The sequence below is a fragment of the Rhynchophorus ferrugineus genome, unplaced genomic scaffold (assembly GCF_030347505.1).
Source record: "Rhynchophorus ferrugineus isolate W39M unplaced genomic scaffold, kcgeb_rfMv2 rfM1, whole genome shotgun sequence".
Taxonomy (NCBI): domain Eukaryota; kingdom Metazoa; phylum Arthropoda; class Insecta; order Coleoptera; family Curculionidae; genus Rhynchophorus; species Rhynchophorus ferrugineus.
In genome coordinates, this window is record NW_027472580.1 from 86130371 (window position 1) to 86158351 (window position 27981).

The 27981-nt window shown below is 30.8% G+C and overlaps 1 protein-coding gene across 1 annotated transcript; it reads right to left on the minus strand.

Moving 5' to 3' along the window:
- Positions 1-451: 451 nt before the first annotated feature.
- LOC143200790 (uncharacterized) lies at positions 452-5248 on the minus strand. Its single transcript, XM_076411473.1, has 5 exons — positions 5114-5248; positions 4609-4729; positions 3370-3564; positions 2521-2629; positions 452-699 (listed from the first exon to the last, which is right to left on the minus strand). The coding sequence occupies exons 1-5, from the start codon at positions 5184-5186 to the stop codon at positions 538-540; spliced, it is 660 nt and encodes a 219-aa protein (XP_076267588.1). The 5' UTR covers positions 5187-5248; the 3' UTR covers positions 452-537.
- Positions 5249-27981: the final 22733 nt, after the last annotated feature.

The window sequence follows — 27981 nt, forward strand, 5'->3', positions numbered from 1 at the left end:
GTGAAAAAATGTTGAAAATACATGAATGTACCTAATAGTTGCGTAACAATATTTGCAATTTTGATTGATTTCATAACGTTACAAATAAAAATAAACATCGTCATGGAAGATTGCCTTATTTACCATGAAATAAATGTTTTTCGCCGCTTTTATTACAATATAACAAATATATTTTAAAACTCTTGTTAATTAAATTTTGTAGAAATGGAAATCAATTTTATTCTTTAAAATTAAGTAAAGCACCGAATTAGGTGTATCAAAAATGCCTGAATGTTTACTTAGGATCTGCAACAACAGAATCAAACACTTTGACACACGTGTTTTTCCGCTGTAAACTCAGGTCTCAAAATTGGTTTCATGGAACTGAAATGTATTTTTAAATGAGCTATTCTATTATAAATAATTGATATTAATCTGAAATTGAAATCCTAAAACTAATAAAACTGCAATATGAATAACAATATTTTATTTATGTTATTATCTCCTAAGCCATATAATTAATTAATTCTCATATTGAAATAAGTTATCTTGTTATTGTTAAAGGCCATCAACAATTGACTGTATAATAGAACTAAGCACTCTCTCAATAAGATCTTGATTAATATTTACAAAGTCCACGAAACGAGAAATAAATATATGGATCATTTCGTTGATACTATCGCTAATATCTTGATTTCTTAAAATGCCCTCAATTACTAGCTAAAAATAAAAAATAGGTAATTAATATGTAAATCTACAATTTTCTCTCTTAATTCTATAATTATAATTATGTTCTATTTAAATATTAGTTCTATAAATGAGATTCGTTTGCCAGATTACAATTGTTGACAAAAAAATAAAAATGAAGAATCTAGTCAACTATGTAAAATAACTAGATGTTTAATAAAAACCGCTATTTTCTTAATCTGCCCATTTCAATTTAGTTTTTGAATCTCCAATAAACGAAACAATCAAAGAACTGCTCTAGATACATTTAACTGTTATTACTTCGTTCAGTAAAATGTAATAAAACTGAAAACAAACTCACAATTATATGAAAAGCGAGAAAGAAAAAAAAACAATATTTAGAGGCAAAAATCTTCACTCCAACGAAAATATCAAAAAAGAGTAATAGAAGCGAGTGATACGTTTAAAATAAAAAGAAATAACTAACTTGTCTGTATCATTATATGTCCAACAATTGTAGTCGTTGTTTCTGATAATATAGTGAACTAGAGTATTAAGTAACGCTTAATGAACTTAATCCAAGAATGCTAATAAAAAACGAAACTAAACTATTTATAAAAATATAAAGGCATTTTCAAAGACAGGTTAATATTAGATTGACTATCTCTGCATAGACATTCGAAAAAATTCTCCACACAATTAAATGGATTTCGGGCAAAAGTATTGCAGTTAAAGCCCTAAGATTACAAAATGTGAAATGAAATGAAGTTATATATATATATACATATATATATATATATATATATATATATATATATATATATATATATATATATGTATATATATAACCTAATGCACAGCCTCAAAAGATGCGTGCATAAACTTGACAGCTGTCGCGTTTCGCATGTTTAAAAAATATTGCTTTTTGAAGGGAAAAATACAGTTGAAGCAATTATTAGGCTTGATGGTGAGTTTTCCGACATTGTCACTAAAAAATAAACCATCAAGGATTAGTACGCTAAGTTTAGATGTGGTGAAATGAGCACCGAAGACGGTCAACGCAGTGGACGTAAAAAAGAGGTTGTTACCGACAAGCACTTTAAAAAATCTACAAAATGGTTTTGAATAACCGTAAGTTAAAATTGAATGAATTGGTAGACACTCTAAAGATATCAACTGAACGTGTACATCATATCATTCACGAACATTTTAGTATGAGAAAGCTCTGTGCAAAGTGGATGCCGCGCGAGTTCACTTTTGACCAAAAACAACAACGAGTTCACGATCCGGAGCAGTGTCTCAAGATGATCAAGCATAATAAACCCGAGTTTTTGCGCCAATGGAAGAAACATGGCTCCAGCATTTCATTCCGAAGTCCAATCAACAGTCATCCGAGTGGATTGCACACGATGAACCTGCTTCAAAGCGTGGGAAAACTCAAGAATCGGCTGGCCAGTTTATGGCGTCTGTATTGGTCTTCGAATTGCTTCCTCATCTACCGTATTCTCCAGATTTTCCCTCCAGCGATCACTTTCTATTCTCAGATCTCAAAAGAGTGCTCACTGGGAAGAAATTTTTGTCGAATGAAGAGGTGATCGCCGAAACTGAGGCTTATTTTGAAGCAAAGGACAAATCGTACTACAAAAATGGTACCGAAAAGTTGGACGGTCGCTACAATCAGTGTATCACCCTTGAAGGGAATTGTTGAATAAAAAAAACTAGTTTTGCCAAAAAAAATTATTTTACTATGGTAGGCCGGGGACTTCTCACTTAACCTGTTGGAGATGAATTAATTTTAACATAAAATATAATTTCCCTATATACTGGTATATAGGGAAACTGTATTATACTTACATATGTATTATCACCAATTGAGAACGAAACGTCGATATTTTTTGGATGAGTAAGGTCCGGAATATTAAACTCTGCATATAGTGATATATCGATTTTGTTGATATTGGCACTGAAATTTAATATAAATTGCACTAATAACATAGATTGGTAAGTCCGAGCGACAGACAATATAATATGAACATCATAAGATCTAGTGCATTTTGTTGAATATTGAAAACAATGTTTACATTTATATAATGCGACGCGCATGTATTCCATAGTGTACATTCCAAGTTTTGGAGGTTATGTTTCAGTGTACAATAAGTTTTGTTGTAAGACGGCTAAACAACCGATATGTGAAATGTGTGATATGTGAAATGTGTCAGACGTTGTTTAATGTTTCATGAAACATGATAACATCATTGACCAAGAGATTGACTACAAACTACAAATGGTTGGGGTAACATACGGAAAACCCCAAAAGAAACCTAGTCTAACATAACGTCCGTCTGCCTCCTATAGTCAAGTATAAGTTAGGATTTTGGAACCAATATCGTGGTATTCAGCTGAGCCTCTCATTCACATCACAAGCATGTTGATGAATATCCTCAATAATGAGCTTCTAAATATAACTAGCATATACCTGCCAAACACTACAATAATATTCACAATACACTATCGAATAATATTCAGGTTTGAGGAGAATCAAAATATTATTAAACATCTTTGGTCAGCTCAAATAAATGAACCATTATGGGGAGCTTTAGAACAGACAATGAGGAGTAGTATTCCATCTCCAACATTATAAATAAATATTCTGTATATGTCAGGTATTCATATTATTTTGTCCATCCCCCGTATATGGCTTACCTAATATTTCCCGTTCCATAAAATGGTAAAAGCTGACCAACCATCAAATCAGTAGAGTAATCTAAGTACAAATTAAGATTCTCGACAGTAAGTGTGGCATTTACTTTCACTGGAAATATACCATCAATCTTAGTCAGATTAAAAACAATTGTACTCAAACCGGTCAAGTTCAAATCACTACCGGAAAATGTACCACTAAAAATAAATTTTCTTGCGTAAGAAAAATATTTTTTAGAAACTCAAATTATTCTTCCACCATATGTGGCTTCCACAGTTTTTTCTCAGCCAGAACACAATTTTCGTTCTTATCCAATATTTCGAAGATACCAAAAAAATATTTCAGTAACGTCATTTTAATTTTAAAACTAATAGATTTCACTTATCCACAACATGATGTTTTGATATGTCCACACAGGTGTTATTTATCATTCGTTATCAATAATATTAAAAATTAATATATATTATACTCAATCTCAATCAATTACACAAAATATTTTAAGATAACAATACATAATTGCTACTGATTATTACAAAAGGAAAATATTTAGCATACACCAATGATGAATCGGATGATATGTATTAAAATTGAATCCTAATTCGTTTATTAGATATTGTATTACAACCAAAGTAAATTAATGTCAAAAAAGGTCATTGAGGTGAAGAAGTACAATAAAAGTTTTTGTTGTGAATGGTGAACGTTATCACCTTTTGTATATTCATTTATTATGTCTTATTGTCTAACTACATTACTGTTTCTCATCCCCCAACCAATCAAAATTGCGTTACGAAATGAAGAAAATATTGATTTTTTTTCTTGAGTATTGTGATAAATAATGACTAATTTTTATATAAAATTAAATATCATTGGTCATTTGCTGTTTTAAAATAGACGGGTTTTCTACTATTTAATATGAATAAAAATATATTGCTAATTCATATGAATTATTTACATTTCAAGCAGAATATATTTTTGTGCTGTTGCAAACGCCATTGTTAGTCTGGTTGATGCTATTCATCGATCTTGACGCTCGAAAGAAACATTATCTAGCCAGCGGCGTATTCATTGTTGCTGACCATAAATAATTGACGTCGTATTTCAGTTTAAAACATTATATATTGGACAGGAAACTGGCAGCTTTTAGAATGTGTTCCGAGGTTGGAAGATGGTGCATGGTATGTAAATATATCGTATTTTGTTATTCTATATTCTCAGAAAGTCTGGAAAAAGGTATACGTTACGTTAAAATGACGTCGTTGAATCTCTGACTAAACGACTCGATAACAAGAGGATCCGGTAAGTCCAAAGCGATCTTATTGTTTATAAATTTGACAAACAGTTCGGTTCCTGCATTATGAATATCTAGAAAACAATAATGTAATAATATAACAAAAGGTGGTATCAATTGATTTGTTCGTGCGTCTTTATGGCAAATGTTCAGGACCGTTATTACTAATATATAAATATATAATATTCTGGTAACTACATATATAGTGAAGCGAAACTCAGTTAGGTGTTACGAATCAAATGCCGGATCAAGCAGTAAGATCTGGAGAATACAGCGAATGGGATAGAACTATTTAACTAACACTCCAGAAATATTTGAGAATTCCACTTAAATAAAGCAACAATTATTTGAAAATATTTACACGTACAGTTTTAATGCTTCTATAAAATAAAAACATATGGCACATCCTAAACATATGCCTAAAAATATATCTTAGAAATTAATCAATTTTAACGTACCTTCTTTCGACTCTATAATATGAATACAACCCAAAATAAAAATGCTAAAAAACAGACACCTGAATATCTCCATTTTTTCACCTACTTCCTAAGAAAAAACCAAAAGAGTAAGTGCAAAATAGATTAACTCTTGAAACTAGCGAAATTTATCTTTAATGATTAGATTAATTTTGAAGTATCCTATCATTTGATTACTCATATCACAGTATAAGTAACAAGGAGAGGTTTGTTTAGGTAAATTGTTTTGTTTAATGAAATTATTAAATTAGTAAATCATTTAACAAATTTAACCGTTGAACTGTAAGCCTATCTGAACAAGCGTATTCGTTTATAATAAATCTGCAAAATATTTCTAAGATATTTAAATGAAATAATGTAATATATGCTATTATATAATCCATACTATATGTGTGTTTAGTCTATTTATAATTTTTTAATTAAGTTAATTCTATTATATTTCTCAGCTCTTTCTTTCAAGTTTCAATTAGTCTAAAACAAAAATAATCCAGTCTGTTAAATTTTTCTTATTTAATTGAAGGTAGTATGCATCCGAAACTCTTCATTCATCATAACCCATGGCTAAAGAATCATATTAATATTGATATTTTCAAAGTAATTATTTCGATATCCAGTGCCAAATCATTTGTTTTCATATGTTTCAAAATCAAAATATGTCTACAATAAGAATATATCATGGTATAAATAACGACGAAAAATGTAGACGTTCACTGGTACCTGCATCAACTAAGCTCGTACATGTCTTCAAAATTGCCATTCAGTATTCCGGTCATATGTTATGTTGAAAATGCGCACTCAATAAACTCTGAATAATTATCATTTCAAATGTGCTTCAGGAAAACTAACCGCTACGTGAGTAGATATAACAAAATAAGTAACATGGCTCCTAAAAGATGTGTATTGCACTCATAAATTTGATAAATACAAAGTGTAATTCGTGTCAATGAACCTTTAATAGAATTTAAATTAGGTTCAATATCTAAGATACTTTTTAACTATTAGGTTCTTGCATGTAGCAGTGATATTTCTTGCTGAAATTCCAAAATATCAATGTAAACCATTGTTAAACTATCTGATATATTCGTTAAGTTCCAAGGCTTATATATAGAAATTAAAAGTATAAGTAATTATAACACTATTAATTTAGCATTACTGAGTTATTCAGTATATAGAGAGACTAATCATGCAATGCTCAACATTGCATCATTACTTTTTATGCGTTGTTTAATGTTGATAGAGTATGGCCTAAAGGTATATTCTACGAAACTCCAACTCATACTCTCCAAGAATTTTTAGAGAGCTTAGTAGTTGATGCCTCAATTGTATCTAGTCGCGATGGGAGATAAGAGTGAAAATAGCCTTTCATCGTCGTGGTTCCATTTCTTGTGAAGTAAAAAAGAAGAGGTTTTGTAACGCTTTGTGACCGGTACTCCAGAAAAAAGTCATAGACTATTCCAAGAGAGTCATTCACATCAACGAAGAAGCAGAATATTTTATATAGTCGAATCCTTCTGAAAATGTCCTGCAGTACCCAGCGTCTGACGTTAGACCTGAATAAAACTGGTTCAAATCAATATTAAAGAAGTGCAAAAATGCGTTAATGACTTGATCGCTGACAAACTAGCATCGTTGTGTGGATACGGTATCGAAAATGATGGAATATGTTTTTATTAATATCTATTGCACCAAGTTATACATGATACATAGCATAATAGTTGAAAATTAAAACTGCCAATTTTCCCAAATTTCTGACAAGGGTGGAAATATATGATATATATAAATACGAGAACTAAATTTATATCGATACTGGAATTGGATCATATTTCACAGTATCTTAGATATGTCCATCAATCAACACTAAAATTTTCAGCTGGCAAACAGGTTTATGAAAGAAACTAGACTAAATTTGTCCATGATATCTAATTAGTTAACATATTATCCCACTATTTTGTAGGGGGTTATCTTCAAAAAGTGCCGATCCATAGAAAGCTTCCTTAATAAAGAAATACGCTCTTTGAAAAATAGCGTTTTACAGTATACAAAGGGGTGTTTCATTCCCGCTAGGTCGAGACATAAAACGGACACAAAACTGTACCACCACCTCGGCCAGTTCAACTCTTTGTCGCGCTCCACACAGCCACCGGATCGATATTCTCATATTAAAATCTCCGAGAGTTCAACAACCGTCGTGGAAATCCAGACAGTTTGTTTTCCAACTAAATTGGTACTCATTTTAAATTGGCCCTTTCAGTTTAGCCCTTTGTATCTCACTTTGAATTTAAAGAGGGTACTGTGAAAAAAATTATTTCCTTTGATTTGAATATATAAAACAACAGCGTCTCCAATACACATAACACACAAGAAAATATTACCAAATATATAGAAGAATATTATATCATATTATGATTATCAGTTATTATTAAGTATGACCATAAATCGGATACTCCCCTATGTATTATTCCAGTAAATATTTTTCTTCAGATTTCTATTATATTCTAGTATCACTAAACTCCCCCAAAATTGGTGATATGATTTTGATTTGATTTTGAAATATTTGTGCATATGTTTGAATGGGTAATGAGGTGGTTTAGATTTAGTGGGGTTTTGTATCGACTCTGTGACAGAGCTCTAGAATTTTTTTGACATATTAACATTTTTTGAAAATCAACATATTCTTAATTAATCCAAGAATCGTTTCCTCTCTTATGTTGAATTTTAAAACCATTTTATGATCGATGTTCAATTTCATAAAACTGTAATATTTCTAGTATCACTAAACTCCCCCAAAATTGTTGCCCGATTTTGATTTGATTTTGAAATATTTGTGCACATGGTTGAATGGGTAATAAGCTGGTTCAGATTCATAGTGGGGTTTTGTATCGACTCTGTGACAGAGCTCTAGAATTTTTTTGATATATTTACATTTTTCGATAATAAACATATTCTTAATTAATCCAAGAATCGTTTCCTCCCTTATGTTGAATTTTAAAACTATTTTATGAACGATATTCAATTTCATAATATTGCAATATTTTAAAGAATATCATCTAGTTGTTTATTGGCCGGAAAATCAAGGCGATATTTACCTTTAACATCGAAACTTTCAGAATAATACAAGCAATGAATTTTTATACTGGCGTTCATATACGTCCTCGTTACCATTAATACTACACTACATGATTAAATCCCTTCTCCGAACTATAGGATGAAATACGACGAAAATTACCTATCGGAATCCCCATATTAGACTGCATAAACAGATGATGACATAAATATGCTTCATTGAATAAGTATTATTAGAAATATGCGACTTTAAATCTATCTCATATTAGGAAAAACCAAAGTTGGTTTATCTCTAACCTAAGTTGTCATATTCTTTTGAGGCCATGTTAAGTCATTCACTTGAACAGACCACCGGGTCATAGTATCAATTTCATAGTATTAAAATAGTATTCGTGTTTCATAATTAACAACATAAACATATAGTTTAACTTTTAAAATATAATTAATTTTTCCATTCTTTTAATTCAAAAACACATTTATTGAGAAATAAATATAAAATTATGTATTAATCAAATACATCCCATAAATTTTAACTTTTTATAGGGTGGAAATAAAAAGAACTCGCGGGTACACTGGATGCTGCAGAATTTTCTATTCGAACTGGTGCGGTCTTGTGATGCATGGTCATTGCGTCTGCTACTCGTGTTAATGTTAGTCCTTTTGCAGACATCAATAAATGTATTCAGTTAGCATCGGTAGACAACAGTAGTAACATTTCCATTTGGTTTTAGCAATTCTAAATACCCTACAACTTGCAGAGCCCACCATACACAAGGCTATAACCATGAATATGTCACTTCAGAGTCAATGTAGACAACTCACCTGGATTAACCTATAATTTTCTGCACTTAGGATTGTCGTAGCAGATTTACTTTTTATCACCAATCACAATACACCACAAAAAAACTCTTACTTTTAGCCTAGCTAGTAATGAAATCACGATGTTGAAAAGGATTATAATGGCATTTTCACCCAATTCGCGCGGGAGCCATTTTACTCCCTTTTAGATATTTCCTATCGCATGTAAACATCTAACAATAATTTATTAATCAACCTGTACGTTGTCTGAAAGTTCGGTGAGAAATTGAGATGAGTTTTTGGTCAATAAATCTTGCAATTTATTGGCTTCGGACGTTTTGGATCTCGTTTTTTGAAATTGACAACAAAACCACCATTTTTAAATCACTGGAACGAAACCCGACAATAGGGATCTGATATAGCACCACCATAAGTTTCTAAAAATGTTTGAAGGTCTTCGGTAATACATTTCTGCAAATCTAACAAAGTAATGGATGCAGAAAATGTAATTTTAGCGTCCAATGAGTAGCCCTTATCATACACTAATACCAAGTAGTTTATTTTATGCATAAAAAACCATAGAATTTATCAGTTAGGTGAGTTTTTCATAAGTAGCGCTGATCAAAATACATGAAACTACCTATAAAAATATACAAAACACTTCCAATAATATATTAATTTGTACTGTAACGATAAAAAAGGATCTATTTATACCACAGTTTATTACAATAGGCTTTCTTGTCATATATTATATCATAATATCACAGGAATACTTTCGTATATGCATTTATTGACATAAGAGAAATTGCACATCTCTTGAGGATACCAAAGTACGATTTTTTTTGTTGAAAAATGTTTATTGATTATTATAGGTGGTAAAGAAGTATTTTCTAAAGGCTGTGGGAAATAATTAGTGATGAAGTCATAAAATGAGGGCTTAATGGATCAAATTAAACATTAGAAATTAAGTTAGAGGTATATTGAAAAACAGTTTTAGCAATAGCAAAATTATAACAGATTTTTCGTAAATTTTCATGGTATACAGAGTAGAAAATTAATGTTGACCTCCAATTTCCTATTATTATAAAACAAAATAAGATCTATACTAAATCAAACGTAACTAATATCAACTAGCAGTATCTTTAGTTTCATTTTGTTATCTAATGTTTTTAATTAACTACTTTTGTGTGTCCATTCAAAGACATTTAAATATTAAAGCCTGTCCTCCACGATGATAATGAATTTTGTTGTGTTCTTATTGACGGGCTTTAAAATGTAAAATAAGGGACAATTTAACTGGAAGCTATCTGGATTATCATGTTAGTTCCGAGGCATTGTTGGAGTTCTGAAGAGCTTACTTGGGGGTATCGATCGCCGACCGATATAGCAGGCCCGAAAACTGACTTTGATCAAACGGCGCAGTCCAATTTGCATATCGGACATGATGACATTTATTGGTGTTTTGATTAAAGATGTGTATTATATATTTAGTATAAGAACTGAAAATTCAATTATTTTGATCATTTTCGTTGAGAAATATCAGATGGTAAATTTGATAGTGGAGCTATTTCAGCATTTTCAGTGATAAACGATGATAAGTGTTTTCATGGTAAGCAGTGAGTTCTTTATCACTTTTATCAGTGGAGTATGTTCACCGTTCTTTTAAATAGCAGTGCTTTATTATTCTGCAACTTATAAATTGAAAATGTCATTCGTTTACTCAGTCAACAATTATTTCCCTTTTTGGAACAGACATTTCAGCCATTCTAATTGCAAAATGCATTTTTCGTCATATTACCCCTTTTGACTTGTGAAAGCGGAAAATTCGGTGTAACATTCAATTATATAGCTTTTATGGGGAAATAGTTTGTTCATTATAAATATAAACTAACATATTTAATTTTAGAAAATAGTTTCAAATAATTTATATAGAACTGTCTATGAAAAGAATATAATAGGTTTTCAACAAAGAAACAAATAAAATTAAACTTCAGTAGAAATAAAGTGATAGAAGTAAACCCGCATTAATGCCTAGAAATGTGTAGCTTTCTTGATGCAAATGTTTGGTAGGATTGAAAAGAAATTTTTAACTAAAAGCTGCTTTAACCTAGATGAACTATTAAATCGACGCTCTACGACTAAAGAGAGCGACTAAAAGTGAAAAAAAAAAGGCGTTCTCATAACTACGATAACGCTATACCAACCATCAGTGCCTGGACATAAATTGAAAGTACTTGATTCGAAAGCTGTAATGCAGCCACCCTATATCCCCGACCTTATCCGGTTCGATTAACATTTGTACCGACCTCTCCGAAACTTTTTGTTAATGCTATACATTTAGTAAACGTCACTACGTTCAGTTTTTCGCCCAGAAATCGCAGAAGTTCTACTGTAACGGTATTGCGGTAATACCAGAATATCAGTAGAAGGTCACGAAAGTACATTTATCATTGAAATGTTGCGCGATGCCTAGATTAACTGAACTAGAACTAGAATTAATTAATAATCTTTTACTGCCAATTGTTTTTGTCATGATAAAAGCATTCTTCAATATTCTTGCCATGAATGCCATGATTTTTTGTCGGTTACATCATAGTATGTATACATCATATCATATGAAATGTTATTAGTTCAAAAAAGACTATCACCTAACTTCTGGTTTCCTAGCTGGGTGAATTTTACTGGTTATAAAATAATACTAACAAAGAAATCAAACAATATTAACAAAGAAATATCATACATACACAATAATTGAATGATTTACTCTTTACTGAGAAAACGAATATGTGTAAACCACAAAGATCCTTTAACGATAATGGTGGTCTGTGTTATAATATATTCAATAATAGTAATAGATTACTAAGTGGACGCTGTTACGTTCTAAATACAATAAAAAGTTCTAGAACCACCATATTTTCCAAACACCGACTACTAGCTTCTATTTCTCTCTCGCTCTCTCAGTCAGATTCAATTAATGGCACCAAATCTGACTAACCAGCAATTTTGGTTGTATAAAAAAACTATAATACTTCAAAATAAACTTCATAATAAATAACATTTAAAAATTGAAATTACTTTGGGCCGTTCCTATACTTTAGTAGCCTAAGTAATACATTTGTGCTTTATGCTAAAGATAACTTGCCTCTTATTTGCAAACCGCAACATGATAGTCACATATGGCCAAATGATTAAATAATTGTTTACATAGATAAATCCAAATAAATCTAAATGAAAAATTGTGAAATTAATTGGAAAGTGTCGTTAGACAGAACATAGTTAATAAATCAGAAAGTAATGATGGCTTATTTGCCGAATTTTCACAGGCTTGGAACGTAATTTCAACAAGATTTAGCAAGTAAATGTATTTAATCAATACCTGAAAAAAATCCAGAAGCCACTAAAAATTATGAACCAGATATTATGATATTTATTTTGAATATTTTTCGATTATTTTTGAATTTTTAGTTTGAATTTGTTCATTTATGTTCCATTCTCATTTACTCTTTCAGTATGTAGCAATTCTGAATTCAACATTAACCCACCTTTTCCCCGTAATAATATGAAAAATTAAGCTATTTAAAGGCTACAACCGATGATAATATTGCTAGAACGATGAATATCATAGCATTATGATAATATGTAAATTCAGCAGTAAATATGTTTTGTTATAATATTTTATAATTATAGTGAAACAAAGGTTTGTTCACAGAAACATAGTGCCGAATGTTTAGATTTTAAACCTATTTTTGTAGGGCAATGCCTTTCCGCCAATATAGTATTTGCTTTATACAAGTGACCCCTAAATGTGAAGGATTAACAACGGCTACATTCACAGATAATACCGTCTTACTCGTTACAAGTATTAGCAGTTGTTAATAACATTAGTGATTGTGTCAGGAAATATCAAATACAATTGCTAATAATAAAGTAGATAAAAAAATAGAAGAGAACAGAAAATAGAAAGACTGGAGGCAGATTTCACCTACAACAATAGATTCCCTGCCAGTGATACTTGGCTGTAGATTGAATTTATATACGAATATAGCAAAATACTTGGACATGACACTAGATGCCAAGTTGAAGTGTAAAAAGCATGATGACGATAAATTGTTATACTATAAACAAGTTTTGAAGCCAATGTGGGAATATGGTGTGTAACTATGAGGTGTTACTCCAATACGGATATGATCCGAACATATCAAAACAAAATTCTTTAATATTTTCCATATCTTTTAACGAAAGCTTTTCATGTATTGTATATTGTATTAACTATTAACCTGAAATAGATAAACATTGTATTTCCTAAGTGTAGGGAACATTTAATATTTTGTTTTTCACTCTTATTATACGAGGTTTGAATTCCTCGCAAAGGTTTAAATATATACGTGAAAAACTGCCCTTTTATGATCGATACTATAGACATCAAAATATGAATTTGTACCATAAGAAAAAAACATCGTCTATTCTATAAAAGATAAAGGTCATCAGATTAACTGTCATATACAATAAACTATTTGCATCCTAGATATCAATAAGGGTGTTTTCCCTCTTTTCATCCGCAAATCCCAACTGAGGCACAAAGGGCTAAATTAAGTGAGCCAATCTAAAAACGTAGCAATTTAGTTGGAAAACAAACTGTCTGGATTTTCTCGTTTGTTCTGTCGGTTGTTGAACTTCGGCAGAGTTTAATGCGAGAATATGGATCGATGAACTGTGCAGAACGATAAAGCGGTCGCAGGATTCGTGTCGGGATGGGGCACAGTTTTGTACCCGTTTTATATTTGGCGTTATCGGGAACGAAAGCAGATATTCATTTGGAAGCGAAATTTCTGGGAGAATGTTATAGCGCGGCTGGGATCGTAGATGGGAATGTTCCAGACAGACGTTAAAACAAATACGGAATAATTGCGAAAAAAATTGCATCTTTAACGAGCTTAACATTTTTATACGTTAACAATATAAAACAATTTGATAAATACAATTATATAACATTACAATTATATAACATTACAATTATATAATATTACAATTATACAATTAGCTGATTTTTAGTGAAAAAATCTTTATTGGGTTTTTAGAGACATAGCATCAATTGTGGAAATACACTACTAACAGGTCAATTGAAAATTCCCCGACCTACCATAGTAAAACACATTTCTATGGCAAAATTATTTTTTTTATTCAACATAATTCCATTCAAGGTTTATACACTAATTATAGCGACCCTCCAATTTTTCGTTACAATTTTTGTAGCACGATTTGTCCTTTGTTTCAAAATAGGCCTCAGCTTCGTCCTTTTTCAAGGTAGTCCATGAAAGCTCTTCCAAGCACATCCCAAAATACAGACGCCATAACCTTGCCAACCGACTGTTGCTTTTTCTCACGCTTTGGAGCCAGTTCACTGTGTGCAATCCACTCGGATGACTGTCGATTGGACTTCGGAGTAAAATGGCAGAGCCAACAGAAATTCGGGTTTATTATGCTTAATCATCTTCAAACACTGCTCCGAATCATTAACTCGTCGTTGTTTTTGATCAAAAGTGAGCTGGAAGTAGACCCACTTTGTACAACACTTTCTCATACCCAAATATTCGTGAATGATATGATATACACGTTCAGTTGATATCTTTAGTTGATTTTCTTGGGGCAATGTCCGGAAACTCAGCATCAAGCCAAGTTTTTGCTTTAACTGTATTTTTTCCCTTCGAAAAGCAACATTTTATCAACACGCGTTGTTATTTTCACAATAACAAAAGTTGCTTCACTCAAAATGCTACAATTCACAAACTAATGATCCAACGGCTGTTAAATTTATATACGCAACTTTTGAAGGCTAGGGCTAACTAAAAACATATGGATTTAATAGTAGCGTCATCTATGTGTCAGACCGGGAACTTTTCAATTGACCTTTTATATCTAAATCTTCTTCACTATCCACAATATTACAACCTTAATTTATTAATCACTTCTTAATTTATGAGAAATTATATATATTCAAACTAATATATTTTTTATGCTTAAACTATTGTTTTTTCAGCTGATATCTTATAAAGTAGATATTATAATGAAAATAATAAATAACTAAAGTAACTAAATAATAAATTAAATTTATAGAACATAAAAGTATTGCTATTACAAGCATCACGGCAACAATACGACGACAACAAACACTTTACCAACAAAAGATCCTCTGCTTTACCAACTAAAGCAATTACCCATTATACTCCGCGAGGAAAAAATCCTGGAAGCTTTCTAAACTTCGGAAAATAAACGCGGAAGCGATATAAATATTCCATTAAAAACTAGCGCCAGTATGGGGCGAAATTATACAAGTTTGACAAAGTCCTGTTCAAACTTTCGGGAATCCTTACCGGGGAAGCTTAATGCCCGGAAGTTTTACAGCTAATAACGATGGATTGTTAGGGCATCACAGTTACCTGGCAAGTCGAAATTCAATTTTTCTTGTTCGTCCGGCGAAAAAACCTTTATTAGGTTTTTAGCGGCGTAGTTTTAATGGTAGAAATACACTACTTGGACTTTAAATTTTAATTAGCTATTCAAAAACGCTTTATATGATCGTTGACTTAAAATAAATAAATGTTGTAAATGCAAGAGGAGGAGTCGTGGTTTCTCTTTTTACCAACGAGCTTAACAACTTTTTCTTTACCTAATATCGGCAAGCGATCAGATTAGAAATCATTTCAGAAGAAATGGATAAGACCGCCCACTTTGGTTACTAGCCATGTCGGATTTTGCACTCTTGTCTTATTACAATTATAAAAGATCAATTACAATAAGTTACGACCATACCCGAGCAGCATTCGAAATCGCGACTATCGCAACATTATGAGGACCGTCCTGTCGCCTTACCTACTATGCTAACCAAGCCTATGTATTGCCAATTTGTTAAATTTCGGAGCACAAATAAAAAGATATGATAATAAATACAAAATAAATTCCTAATATAGATTACATTGCTCGCATTGTTCACTAACTTATTTCAGATTTTTAAATACATATGAATTGGAAAAATTGAAGAACCAAAATAAGGCTTTTATTTCATTTTATACATAAACTCATTCTATTCTATATTTTACCTATACATTTTATTTTACTAATAATATTATGTAATTTTTGTCCTCGCTTTTACTCTTTTAAACTGGTCGTGAATTGATGTTTTATTTTCTTTTAAAGTAATATATAATCTATATAGTACCTTCTTACTTTCGTCTGGTTTAAGTGTATAGAGAAGGTGACTAAACCAAATCTAAATCTAAACACAATATATTCTCATTTTAATCTTTTAATCGATGTTTCAAATAATGGACACGGGAATAGAATTACACTGTATTATATAAAAACTCAATCAAAACAAAAAATAACCTTTACCTCCGTCAATACTGACACAATTTTAATAACACATTAATTTCATTAAAGAAATCAACATTTCTATATCCAACTATTTCAAATCACTTCATTCATAAGTAACACATAATTCACTTTCTTACACATGCGCTTTTTATTTCCAAGATAATTATATATTACCGTAAGAACATTAAACAGATTTTTAAAATCCTCTTGTGTATTTATGAAATATATCAATGATTGTTGTGTCAAGAATGAAAATTTTGCTGATGTGCAAAACATCCTTATATATTACATCGAACTGACTAACTATAGGAGGCATGTATAGCCGAAATCAGTTTAAATAATATAAAAATAGCAATCACTTTCAGGATAATTCTTTAATATTTAAATTAAATATTTCTTGCAATAATAAAGGAGGCATTCTATCTAACAATATATATATATATATATATATATATATATATATATATCGAACCCTCAAGATTGCCAATAATGACATCCTATTAAAATTGGCCCGAAATCCTTAGGAGGAATGCTCTAACCGAAATCTGATAATGATCCCAGAGATAACGTTAATTTTATTCCGTAACTAACCCATATCGAAATCGAAACCACAAAACAATACTTTGGAGGTAACGTTAGATCGTACCTTCATTATTACATCGAACATCCTCAAAAATTGTATTATATGAGTGACTTAATCAATTAATCAGTAAAATTATTGCCTTATATTTAAAAGCACTAAAATTCGACTTAAAGTTTTCATTAAATTGTATGTTGAAATATGTTATGGTAAAATAATAAAACTAGGGTTCTTAATAATCTTAATAAGGGTTCTCAGACATATTACGCAACGACTGGTTTTTACTAAACAAATTTCAATACGTTCTTGGACTTTTCGTAGACAATTTCAAGAAATTTCAATATGAGAGGAATGTGGCACGCCACTAACAATTGAACACATTTTAAGTGGGCTGAGGGCCATATCGCCACAAATAGTAGTATTTTAGAATAACCAAAAATCTATAAAAATGCCTTTGGTTGTAAAATATGAACACCATGATAAATTATTGACAGGGACAGGTGAAAAAAAATCACTTTTCTAATAATTTTTTCGAAATGAATTCATAACTTCTTGTGTTTGAATTCATTGCAATAGACCCATAATTGGTCATAATTCAGTATCTTCAATTATTTTTTCATCAAATAAGCATATCTCTCAAATGGGTTTCACTCACTTGCCAATACTATTAATAAGTCAATTCTAAAATGATTTATTTATTTCAATTATCAGTCACTGATCCATATTATTCTACCAGTTATTCAGTTAGGCTTCACATTAATTATTGTTATTTACTGTTTAACAAAATAAAATACATTGATATAGACATTAAATACCTAATAGTTATTTTGCGATGAATGTATTGTTGCCAACAAGTAATTTCCTTTATTCTGCAATTTGCGGAACGCTATAAATTGATTATAAGTTTTAATAACTAAACATTTAATTAATTTACTAATTCAAGCATTATTTCCACATATAACCTACAAACAAGTAGACCAAAACGAAGCTGAAATATATTTTCCTTGATTATTAATCACAATTTATGTATAAATTCATTTATTTTGTTAAGCCGCTAATATATTCAGATACTTCTTCACTATAAAAAGGCAATTATTGAGATACATTGATTCGGAATATATTCATCAAAATATTTATATATAAATAAATATATTCATCATTACAATCGTCAATTAATGCAAACCATACTGCATCGATCTAAACAAGTGGTAATCAATTGGACCTACAGCAGTATACAGGATTGTCGAAGTAGATTCATTTTTCTATCGACAGTCATAATGTTCTATTAAAAATATCCTGTAATTCATAGTATTTATACTTTCTTGCTTCTCCAAGCCGTTCTTCATTATTAACAAAACATTAGTCAAATGTACCATGTGAAATCGTTGAAAACAAAATCGACCATTTGAATAAGACAGAGCAGCGTTGCCATAAACTATCATATGAGTATTGTATCAATTAGTTCAACAAATCAAACATTAATAATTATCGGAAACAAATATTAGTATTCCGGAAGGGCCATCAGAAAATACTTACATCTTGTCACGAAATCCCACGCCAAAATAGCAGGATATTTTATTGGAATCGTAGTTTTAATAAATTGGAAAGACGGCAAACATTTTTGTCGTTTGGCCAACGAGAGTCACATACCCAACGAATGGGGCGAACGGAGAGTCACGTAGATGGTTGGTCACGTTTTATGACAGATCTCCGGCACCGAGAAAGGATCTGATTTTTTTTTCTGTTCCACACTCACGAAAAAACGTCAATACACATGCGGAAAGTTTACAAATAATACTCTGCTCAGTATTCCAAAGTAAGTTACATATTGTATATTTTAAATCACAAGAAAATCTTAGTGAAATATTAATGCAAATGGAACCAAAATTGAATCATGACTAAAGAAATTAAATTTTAGAATTAAATATGAACGTATTAATTATTTTTCCACGTATTTTTCATTCCTTTCAAAATATTATTGAATACAAATTGAATACAAAGAAACAGCTGTTGAACTAGATTTATAGAAAACATTCTGCGATTTAGCTTTAATGTTCTCAATCAACTCATAAAATGAATGAATGTGGCTAAATCAGTCAAAATGGGATCTATTAAACAATATTCCTAGTTTACGTCTTAATATTTATTTAATATAAAGTATTAAAACTCTTTGGTTCTCTGTCTCATATCTTCATTTATCATCTTATATTTTTGTCTCTAACCTGTCTATCAGTATGATTTTATTATGAACAAGTGTGTACATGACTATATTTCCAGGTACTCTTCAATGATACTTATTTTTAGTTGCTACAACGATTCGTCTTTTGAATCCAAATTGATTTCCCTCCCAAGACGAATGACAGGGAATCTCATTTTTACCATTCTATAAGTTTGCACAAATGTTACAAGATATAAACAAGCCTTATCATTTAAAAACTAAAACTATGTATATCGCTTTAAATTCTAATTATTTGCCACCCGCATCAGAGGTACTATTTTTACTTTGACTAAACAAAAAATGGTGATTTTCGTAGATATGACATTTGTCTGTCAAAAATGACAAATTTCCAATAAAAATTATAACAATTAGTTCCTGGTCATAATTAAAACAGTATCAACTATATAGCATAAAGTTATTCGGCAGCTATATTATATCCCTTATAATTTTATCACAGATGGTTGAATATATTATCCATTATGTTTAAATTGAACTAATAGGACTATTGATTAACAAGAAGTTATTGTTATTGATCTTCTCCAAAAGATTAAAACTTAATGCTTCAAATAAGAAACTCCTAAACAAATCAACTACGATCTTTTTCATACATTATTGTCGTGTGTAATCCAGTTTGTATAGATAATAATAATTAATTCAAGATTAACCATCTGCCTGCCAATCTACCTCTGTATAATTACGAACTTCATCCACTTTTTAATGATTGGATGACTAAAGTGCGATTTATCCTAACAAAAAAATATCCTAAATGAAAATGAACTAACCATTTTTGGCACTAACGTTCACTTCAACACTGTATCATTTCAATGAGTCCGTAATTTCTATTTTTTATAAGTAAAGAAATAGAATGTATAGACACTTTCAAAGTACAACAACTTTTAACACAAGAAACGAATAATGCAACCTTTATATCCAGAAGAGTATACAAACTGTTATTTTTCAAATCTGCTAGTATCTGACTTTAATATTAACTACTGCTAAAAATCGATTTTTTTTTCCGAATCTATGTTATGTCGCAAAACCACTATACTGGTACAACGTGATTGCTTCTAGTTCAAAAGGTGGTGCTTACGACTATTGTTTATATTAGAATAATATTGAATTAACGGTAATATTTATATAATTTATACCAAGGCTAACGCAACAAGTTTTACAGAAGTTAAAACAAATTATTTTGACCAAAACGGTAACCTTTGTTGATACAAGTATTAGTAATAAATATTTGCGATATTTATTAATATATTGCAGAAATTATACACTGAATTTAAAATAACATACTGAAATATTAAAGTGTGGAAATATAAACCGAAATCTTGATATAATCTCGGAAATATTATCAAAGGAATCTGCAGTGCCTGCATTCTCGACTGAAATCAGTGTCTGGAAAATGAGAAGGAATGCAGGAAAAAGAAGGGCCACAGAACAAACAGGAAACCGCGCCCACAGTCGTTATTCATACGACAGGAATTGGAAAACAGTCCAGTGAATTTCACCTGCCGTTCTTTATAACGAAAAAGAATAAAAGGAGAAAAAGATTGTTAAAATAAAAGGTCCTAAATAAACTGCTCAGTTTGATATCATTTAAATAAACTTAAAGGCATTTACTGTTCTGTTAATTTTTTTCTCTTTTCCAAGACGAAATATTATACTTTATAGTAACGTATACCTAAGAGTCCGTTTGGCGTGATAAAGTTAAGGTAGATATTAAGGGGCTTCTAATTAATGGCGTTACTAATGCTAAATGCAACAGCATTAAGTGAAATTTAAGAAGCTATATGGGTACGTTAAAGAGAAAAGAAAGTGTTTCAGAAACAAATGAAAGATGATACAGAAGGGTATTCTGTATCAATAGTATTTCATAATTAAATAAACAAGTTCTAATAAAAATATTAGTGAGATTAAAAGTGTATATCGTTTATAAACTAAAACCGCATATCAAAGAAATAAAGCAAAAATTAATTAGATATAGACATACGATTATTTGAAAAAGAAAAAATAAAAAATCAGACAAGAAAACAAGAAAAGACATTTAAATCTTCTTAAATAAACAAGTATAATTATAAATTTATATTTATCATTTATAGAGTTTTTCTTTATGATAACATTGTTGACGTTTTAAATTATTGAATTTTTTAAAAGCTGAGCCATATCTGAAAGTAAAGATTTATACACGAAAATTGTTGATTATTTCCCAAAAATATAGAGGACCTTAAAATATTTTAAAAACATTTCAGAAAATTTTGGTTTGTTGGCTATTGTTGCAGGTCAGAATATATATTGTTTGAAGGCTGTTCTTGATACCTTGGAGGACTATATTACCAAAATAAGCCTAGGGAAACTGATATAAACAAGTTGGTATTACTGCAGTATTAGTAATTATATAATATTTTGCAAGAAATATCGACAATCCCAAAGATATTTGCATAATATAATGAACAAATTATTTGAAAACATTTTTATTTCATTTTAATTCACAAAGCTATTTATTTTAATAATTTTACCATTTTATACATATTTTCATTTAAAAAATAAATAACTGGATTTAAACTGCCATCCAAGAAGCCCAGAGGTTAGTAAAAAAATTTGAGAACAGCATTACTTGAATAATACTGAACCAGATTCAACACAATCAAACTATATTTGCGATTTATACATTAAATTATACATAATAGATAAAAATGACTGCAAAATGTTAATTAGTAATTAATTTTTTTTACTACAAAACCAAGTTACTATGAAAGTGTCTTCGTAGACTTAGGAATGAGAACTTAATAGGACCCCCTACCATGTTTTAACTAGGCGTCTGATTCACTAGAGTCTTGAAAGTTTAAAAGATCTGAAACTTTATAGAACCTCTTAGATTATAATTGCTTCTTATTTTTGTTTGTATTTTTAAGCATATTTGTTATTACGACATAATTTTTATAGCATTTGAGATAAAAAGGATTTGTCCAAAAAATGATTGTGAAAAGTGAAAAGAAAACAAAAGTATTGTTGTCCAAAATGTGAAAGTTCAAACAGATATAATTTTTTTGAAAAGGATTCTGCTCTAATGCAGAACTGGTTTTTGAAAGTAAATAATAATAAACTTAAGGGAATCTCTTATGAGCTCCTACGTCAATCCTCCAGAAGTTTGTTCTTTTGGTCATTTGCAAACCAGATCACTATGGACCCGAATGTGGAAGAGCATTGCTTAACCAACATGCAGCTCCTTATTATAATTTATATAGTAAATCTATGATTGAAGCTTATTTTCGATAATTGAACTGAAATACTAATATGTGTATATTAGCGCAATGGTAAAGGCAACAGGACGGTCCACCTGCCTGCTGGGACATAGTCGTCCTAGGCAAGAGTGTAAAATGCGACAAGGAAAATGATCCCAGTCACGCCAGTAACCAGGCTGGGTAGGACCGGATGTCTTTATTAATAAAAAATTAAATATGATATATAATTTATATTTTTCGAAACCTTTATTAAGGTTATTCTCGCACTATTTAGAAAATTAAAATAATATTTATACAGAGAACTCTATTGATGTTTAACAAAAAAAACAACAGGACCTGAAATGTTTTAATCGTATTCCAAAAACGTTGTCAATTTTTATAATTATTTAACACAGTTATAAAGTCTTTTGTGTCATAACTCCCATACAGCCCCTAAAAAACGCCCCTTAAATAATGCAAAAAAATTCGTGTTGTAAATAATCGCGGTAACAGTAATTCGCCACAGTTTTATAGCTCCATTTTAACTTTTGGAGCTTTCATTAATTATTCAGCCCCTAATCCTTTTAGAAATTATTTCGAAACACCTCAAATAAAGAAAAAATACAACAATAACAAAATAGCCGAATTTAAAACGCGCCCCGCATTGCGAAAATAAACTTTTTCGGCGCAAAATTAGTCGCTAAAAGTCCATTCCGTTATTACCGGAAATTTTCCTTCCTTTAAGCGAACACACCTGGTTCTTATAGAAATTAAGTAAAATATATTATCAATATTTCACCGATAATAAATTAGTCGGGGTGACTTGGCGATACAATTTTAATCAAAATTCCGAAAGGTTTTTTTCCTGCTACTGTAACAAAGTGGCAGAATGATTAATGGTCGTACTCATTGGGACAAAATTATTCCTTTAGCCATTAAGATAATATAGCTATATATAAAGTTTCTTGTTAGATTTGATGTTCGACCTATATTTTTTATGAAATACATGTGAGTGTCTCTGCTTTTAATCATATTAGGTCCTTGCATGTATTTTAATCAACGATACCTATTAGTGAAAATATGAAATATCATCGTATGTAACTGTTTAATAATCTTACCATTAAATTCGATGGTTTTGACAGTTCTTTACGTAACAAACAGCCTTCCGTGTAATATTAATGAGTGTCGACATTATCGACACTTATCATTATCGTTTTTGATTTAAATAAAACTATTTTCCAAAGACATGCCACAGTTTTGGAACCTTAGAGTGACACTATTACGCTATATCCTAAAGTCGGTTTTGGCTTAAATGATTTATTAGTCGTATGTACATCAATGACAAGAAACAACCAAAACCCATAACTCAACTCAAACTCTCAAAAAATTTTATACAGTTTAGCAGTTGATAGATAAACTTTTTACCAACGTTTACATGCGATGGAAAATATTGAAAAGGAGAGAAAATTACTACCATACAAATTGACTGAAAAGGTAATTCCGAGCCGTTTCATACGGAAACGCTATTTCATTGCTTACCAGGCAAATGAAAAAGAGTGGCATATAGTAACTGCCAAAAAGAAATTAATGGATCTGCTATGGCAATCCTTACCGCAAAAAGTCGTGAGTTAGACGAGAGTCATGAGAGCCGTCCATATCGACACCGAAACGGAATATGCATATAATGGGTTCAGGTCAACTGAACAAACTGAACAATATACTGTTGCAAAAAACTCCAACAATAATAAGTCGTAGACGCAAAGTCATCCTCTTGCCTAACAATGCTCGGTCACAGGTCAGAGTTTCGAAAGCTACATTGTTGCATTTCGAATGGGACGTTTTGCTACACTTACCAAATATAGAGCCATCCAATTATCACTTTATAAGATCAATACAATATGTCTTAACCAACACAATATCTCGAAATATTGAAAAAGTTAAAAAATAGAGCAAGGTTTGGATCGATTCTCAAATATCAACCATTATAACATTTTACTAAATTTAACAAACGGTAATCGTCCAGTTTCTTTCACTCCTTTTTTTACCCTTTAAGCATATTTGTAGGATAAGTATGTTTTACACTATCTCTTAACATAAACATGTATTTCGTCACGTAAATAATGATATAGGTTTAGAGGAGACTCTCTTCTGACAGCACTTTCTATTCTTTGAGCTATAGGCATACATTTTTTGATGAAATCATATTCCTCAATTGAGGAAAATCATTATTAAAACCTTCAAAGTGTCGCTCATTCAAAACGCTATATCGGCATGTTGCCGGAAGGATGGGAAAAAGTTGTAAAAAAGAATGGAAATTATTTCAATTAAAATATACTATACCAATATATTTCAATTATACCCAATATATATTTATATATTTTCAAATAAATGCCTTTTTAAAATAAAAAAATTATCCTAATACAAGCCCTTAATAGTTTATTATGAACTAGCCAAATAATTACTTTCCAAATATATGAAAACCTAGCATGTTTAAATCACTTAATGATTATCCATATATTTTTATCGATGTACATACGCCATAAGCGTAACATCCACCTTAAAAATCTTAGATACTTCATCTGAATTGAAAAGAAAAATTGAAATGATATATTTTGTCTTACACCTTAATGTATTTAAAATCAAAAAATACATTTTTTGTACTTATGATATATATGAATAAGATATCATTTATTGTTTTCAATAGTATCAAGTAGTTATCAGATTATGAAATACGAGAATTATTCATATTCCTCTAGGATATATAGAGAGGTCTGGAAAGCCCATCCATAACCGTTTGAATAAAACCACCGTGATAGACTACAAAAATCTTTGACAATCGTCACAAACAATGAGAAGAAAATTTAATATTTTTAGGATCAATCTTTTCGAAAACCCACATTTCTTATTTGAACCATTTTTATAACGTTTTTGCTAAATATCAGATTTCTTTCCGCTGATCATTCAAGATCATTCATCATTCATTGAAGTTATTACAGAGTGAGAATTTCTGAACATATTATTATCTTTGAGTTCTAGACATGAACTTTGTTGATGAAGTTACGAAATTAGATTGAGAAAAATAATTATTTCCTCCTAGAAATTTTGAATAGAGCACCACAATTGTTTCTTGCTATTTAGTTACCGAAGAAAGAAGAAGAAATTTTCGACATCCCACATTCGAATAAGGACACAGAGTCGGTAATTCTGTAAAAGTTATGTCTCAAAAACGGCCAGAAATCTTGAGGCAAAATGTTGAATTTGAGAAACTTATCACCTAATGAAAGTCTCTATTGTTTTAAAGTTAATTTACAGACCTATTTTAATAATTAAATACATTCCAAAAATATGGACTCTATACTGATGACACCTATTTTTGACACCAAAACACATGTTTTTAAATATGTGTTTTGGGGCCGAAATCCCAAGTAACTCGTAAAAAATATTGATATTAAATTCATCAACCTCTAAAATAGCGACCAAAAAAGCGGCTTATTTCCATTCGAGCATCCAAATAAACTTGCTAATTGACGCGTTCTGACTGATATTAATACAGATCGGAGATTTGCCTCGTTCGCTTCCTTTCAATTTCGGAAAATCAACTCCAATTAACATCAAATATTTCCCAGTAATCCTCTTTCGACTTCCCGCGCTATGCCTTCGAGGGAGAGAGAGAGTGGCGGCGCACCTGCAAACTGTAATCAGTTAATAAAATTCCGGAGCCATAATCAGTTTGCTGTTTTATGTTGGTAATAATGTCCCATAAATACAGGAACGGTTATTACGGGGGCGACTGTTCCATGTTATATTTTAGTTTGATGTAATTTTCGCGTCCCTAATTCCGCATCGTTGTTAATCGGATTGATACAAGTTAATTAAAGTAGAAAGCTCGAAACATGGCCATCATATAGCAATAAAACATCGAATTTTTATTGCAAATTGAATGGTGTTCATTGGTATCCATTAGTGTAATTTATCGGGCCAAACAATTTGTTTGATTAACTCAACTGTATTTTGTTAAAATTTTTGATCCGCAGTACATGGTGCTTAGTAACAAATTACTAATTCATCATCATCATTTACATGTAAGGCTTAATTATATTCCCAGCACTTGGAAAATGGCTCAAAACATTATGATTCTTAAACCTGGGAAAAAAGCAAAAAACGTCTGCTCTTATGGTCCTTAGCCTGCTATATGTGATCTCTAAACTTTTCGAAAAACTATAAATTAAGAGACTCAAAATAAGCGCAGATATTCCAGACCATCAATTTGGCTTGCGTAATAAACACTCGTAATTTCTCAGGCCTTCGACAAGGTATATCACATTAGACTGCATGCTAAATTGAAAAAGCTTTTCTCCCATACGTTCTTTCAACTGCTGAAATCATACCACATAGTCAGACATTTTATTGTCAAACAGGGTGACGAACACACCACCTACATCCAACATATTCGGGTGTTCCGCAGGGCAGTGTTCTTGGCTCACTGTTATATATACTGTATACAGCTGACCTACGGACCTCAAGAAACACTACTGTTGCAACATATGCTGACGATACAGCGGTTTTATCATCACACGAGGATCCAATATCAGCCACAAAAAAACTCCAACATCATCTTAACAAAGTCGAATTGTGGTTGAAAACGTAGCGTATCTAAGCAAATGAGACAAAATCTACCCATATGACATTCACCGTTTGTAGAAGAACCTCGGTAAAATTGAGTAATCATGAACTTCCACAAGAAGACAACGTTAAATATCTGGGAATGCATTTTGATCGACGTTTGACATGGAAAAAATAAATCTTGACAACAGCTTGGGCTTAAACTAAACCAAATGTATTGCCTGATAGAGCTTAAATCTATACTATCATTAGATTACAAGGTTTTGCTGTATAAGTCAATACTATGGTATTGAACTGTGGGGTACTACTAGCAAATCCAACATAGATTTCCTCTAGAGGTCCAGAATAAAGTGCTGCAAGTTATCGTCGATGCCCGATATTATGTGTCCAACAAACTGATTCAACGCGATATCGCCTTAGAACCTATAACGAGTGTAATTGGAAGTACACTGAAATACTATTATGTTAGTCCAATGCACTCGTCAAACAGTTAAAGGTGCACGATGACAATGAAGTACGTAGGCTCAAACGCAAACTACCATACGAACTGATTGATAGACACGAATGAGATTTAATAATCTCTAGAATAAGTTAGAATAGTCTTTAGAATAAGTTAGGATAAACTTTAAAATAAGTTATAAGAGTATATAGAATAAGATTCATATTATAAGTTGTACAGCAGATCACCTGCTGAAGTATGTTCTAAGACATTAATAAAAAAAATCATTTATATTTAACTTCAACATCAATAATCCGCTGTAAAACGTATACGTGATAACAACCTTTCTAATTTTAGTTTAGAGCAATTTATTCTAAACATAAACAAATAATATACAATTTTTGCTTTTGCTATTTTTATCGGTGACTTTGTCAGTATTAATCATAAATAAAATACTTAGGAAGAGATCCCTATTAATGAAAAATCGTATTAGGAGAGGTTTTAATGTTTGAAAAACGCTTCTAGTAAGTTTCC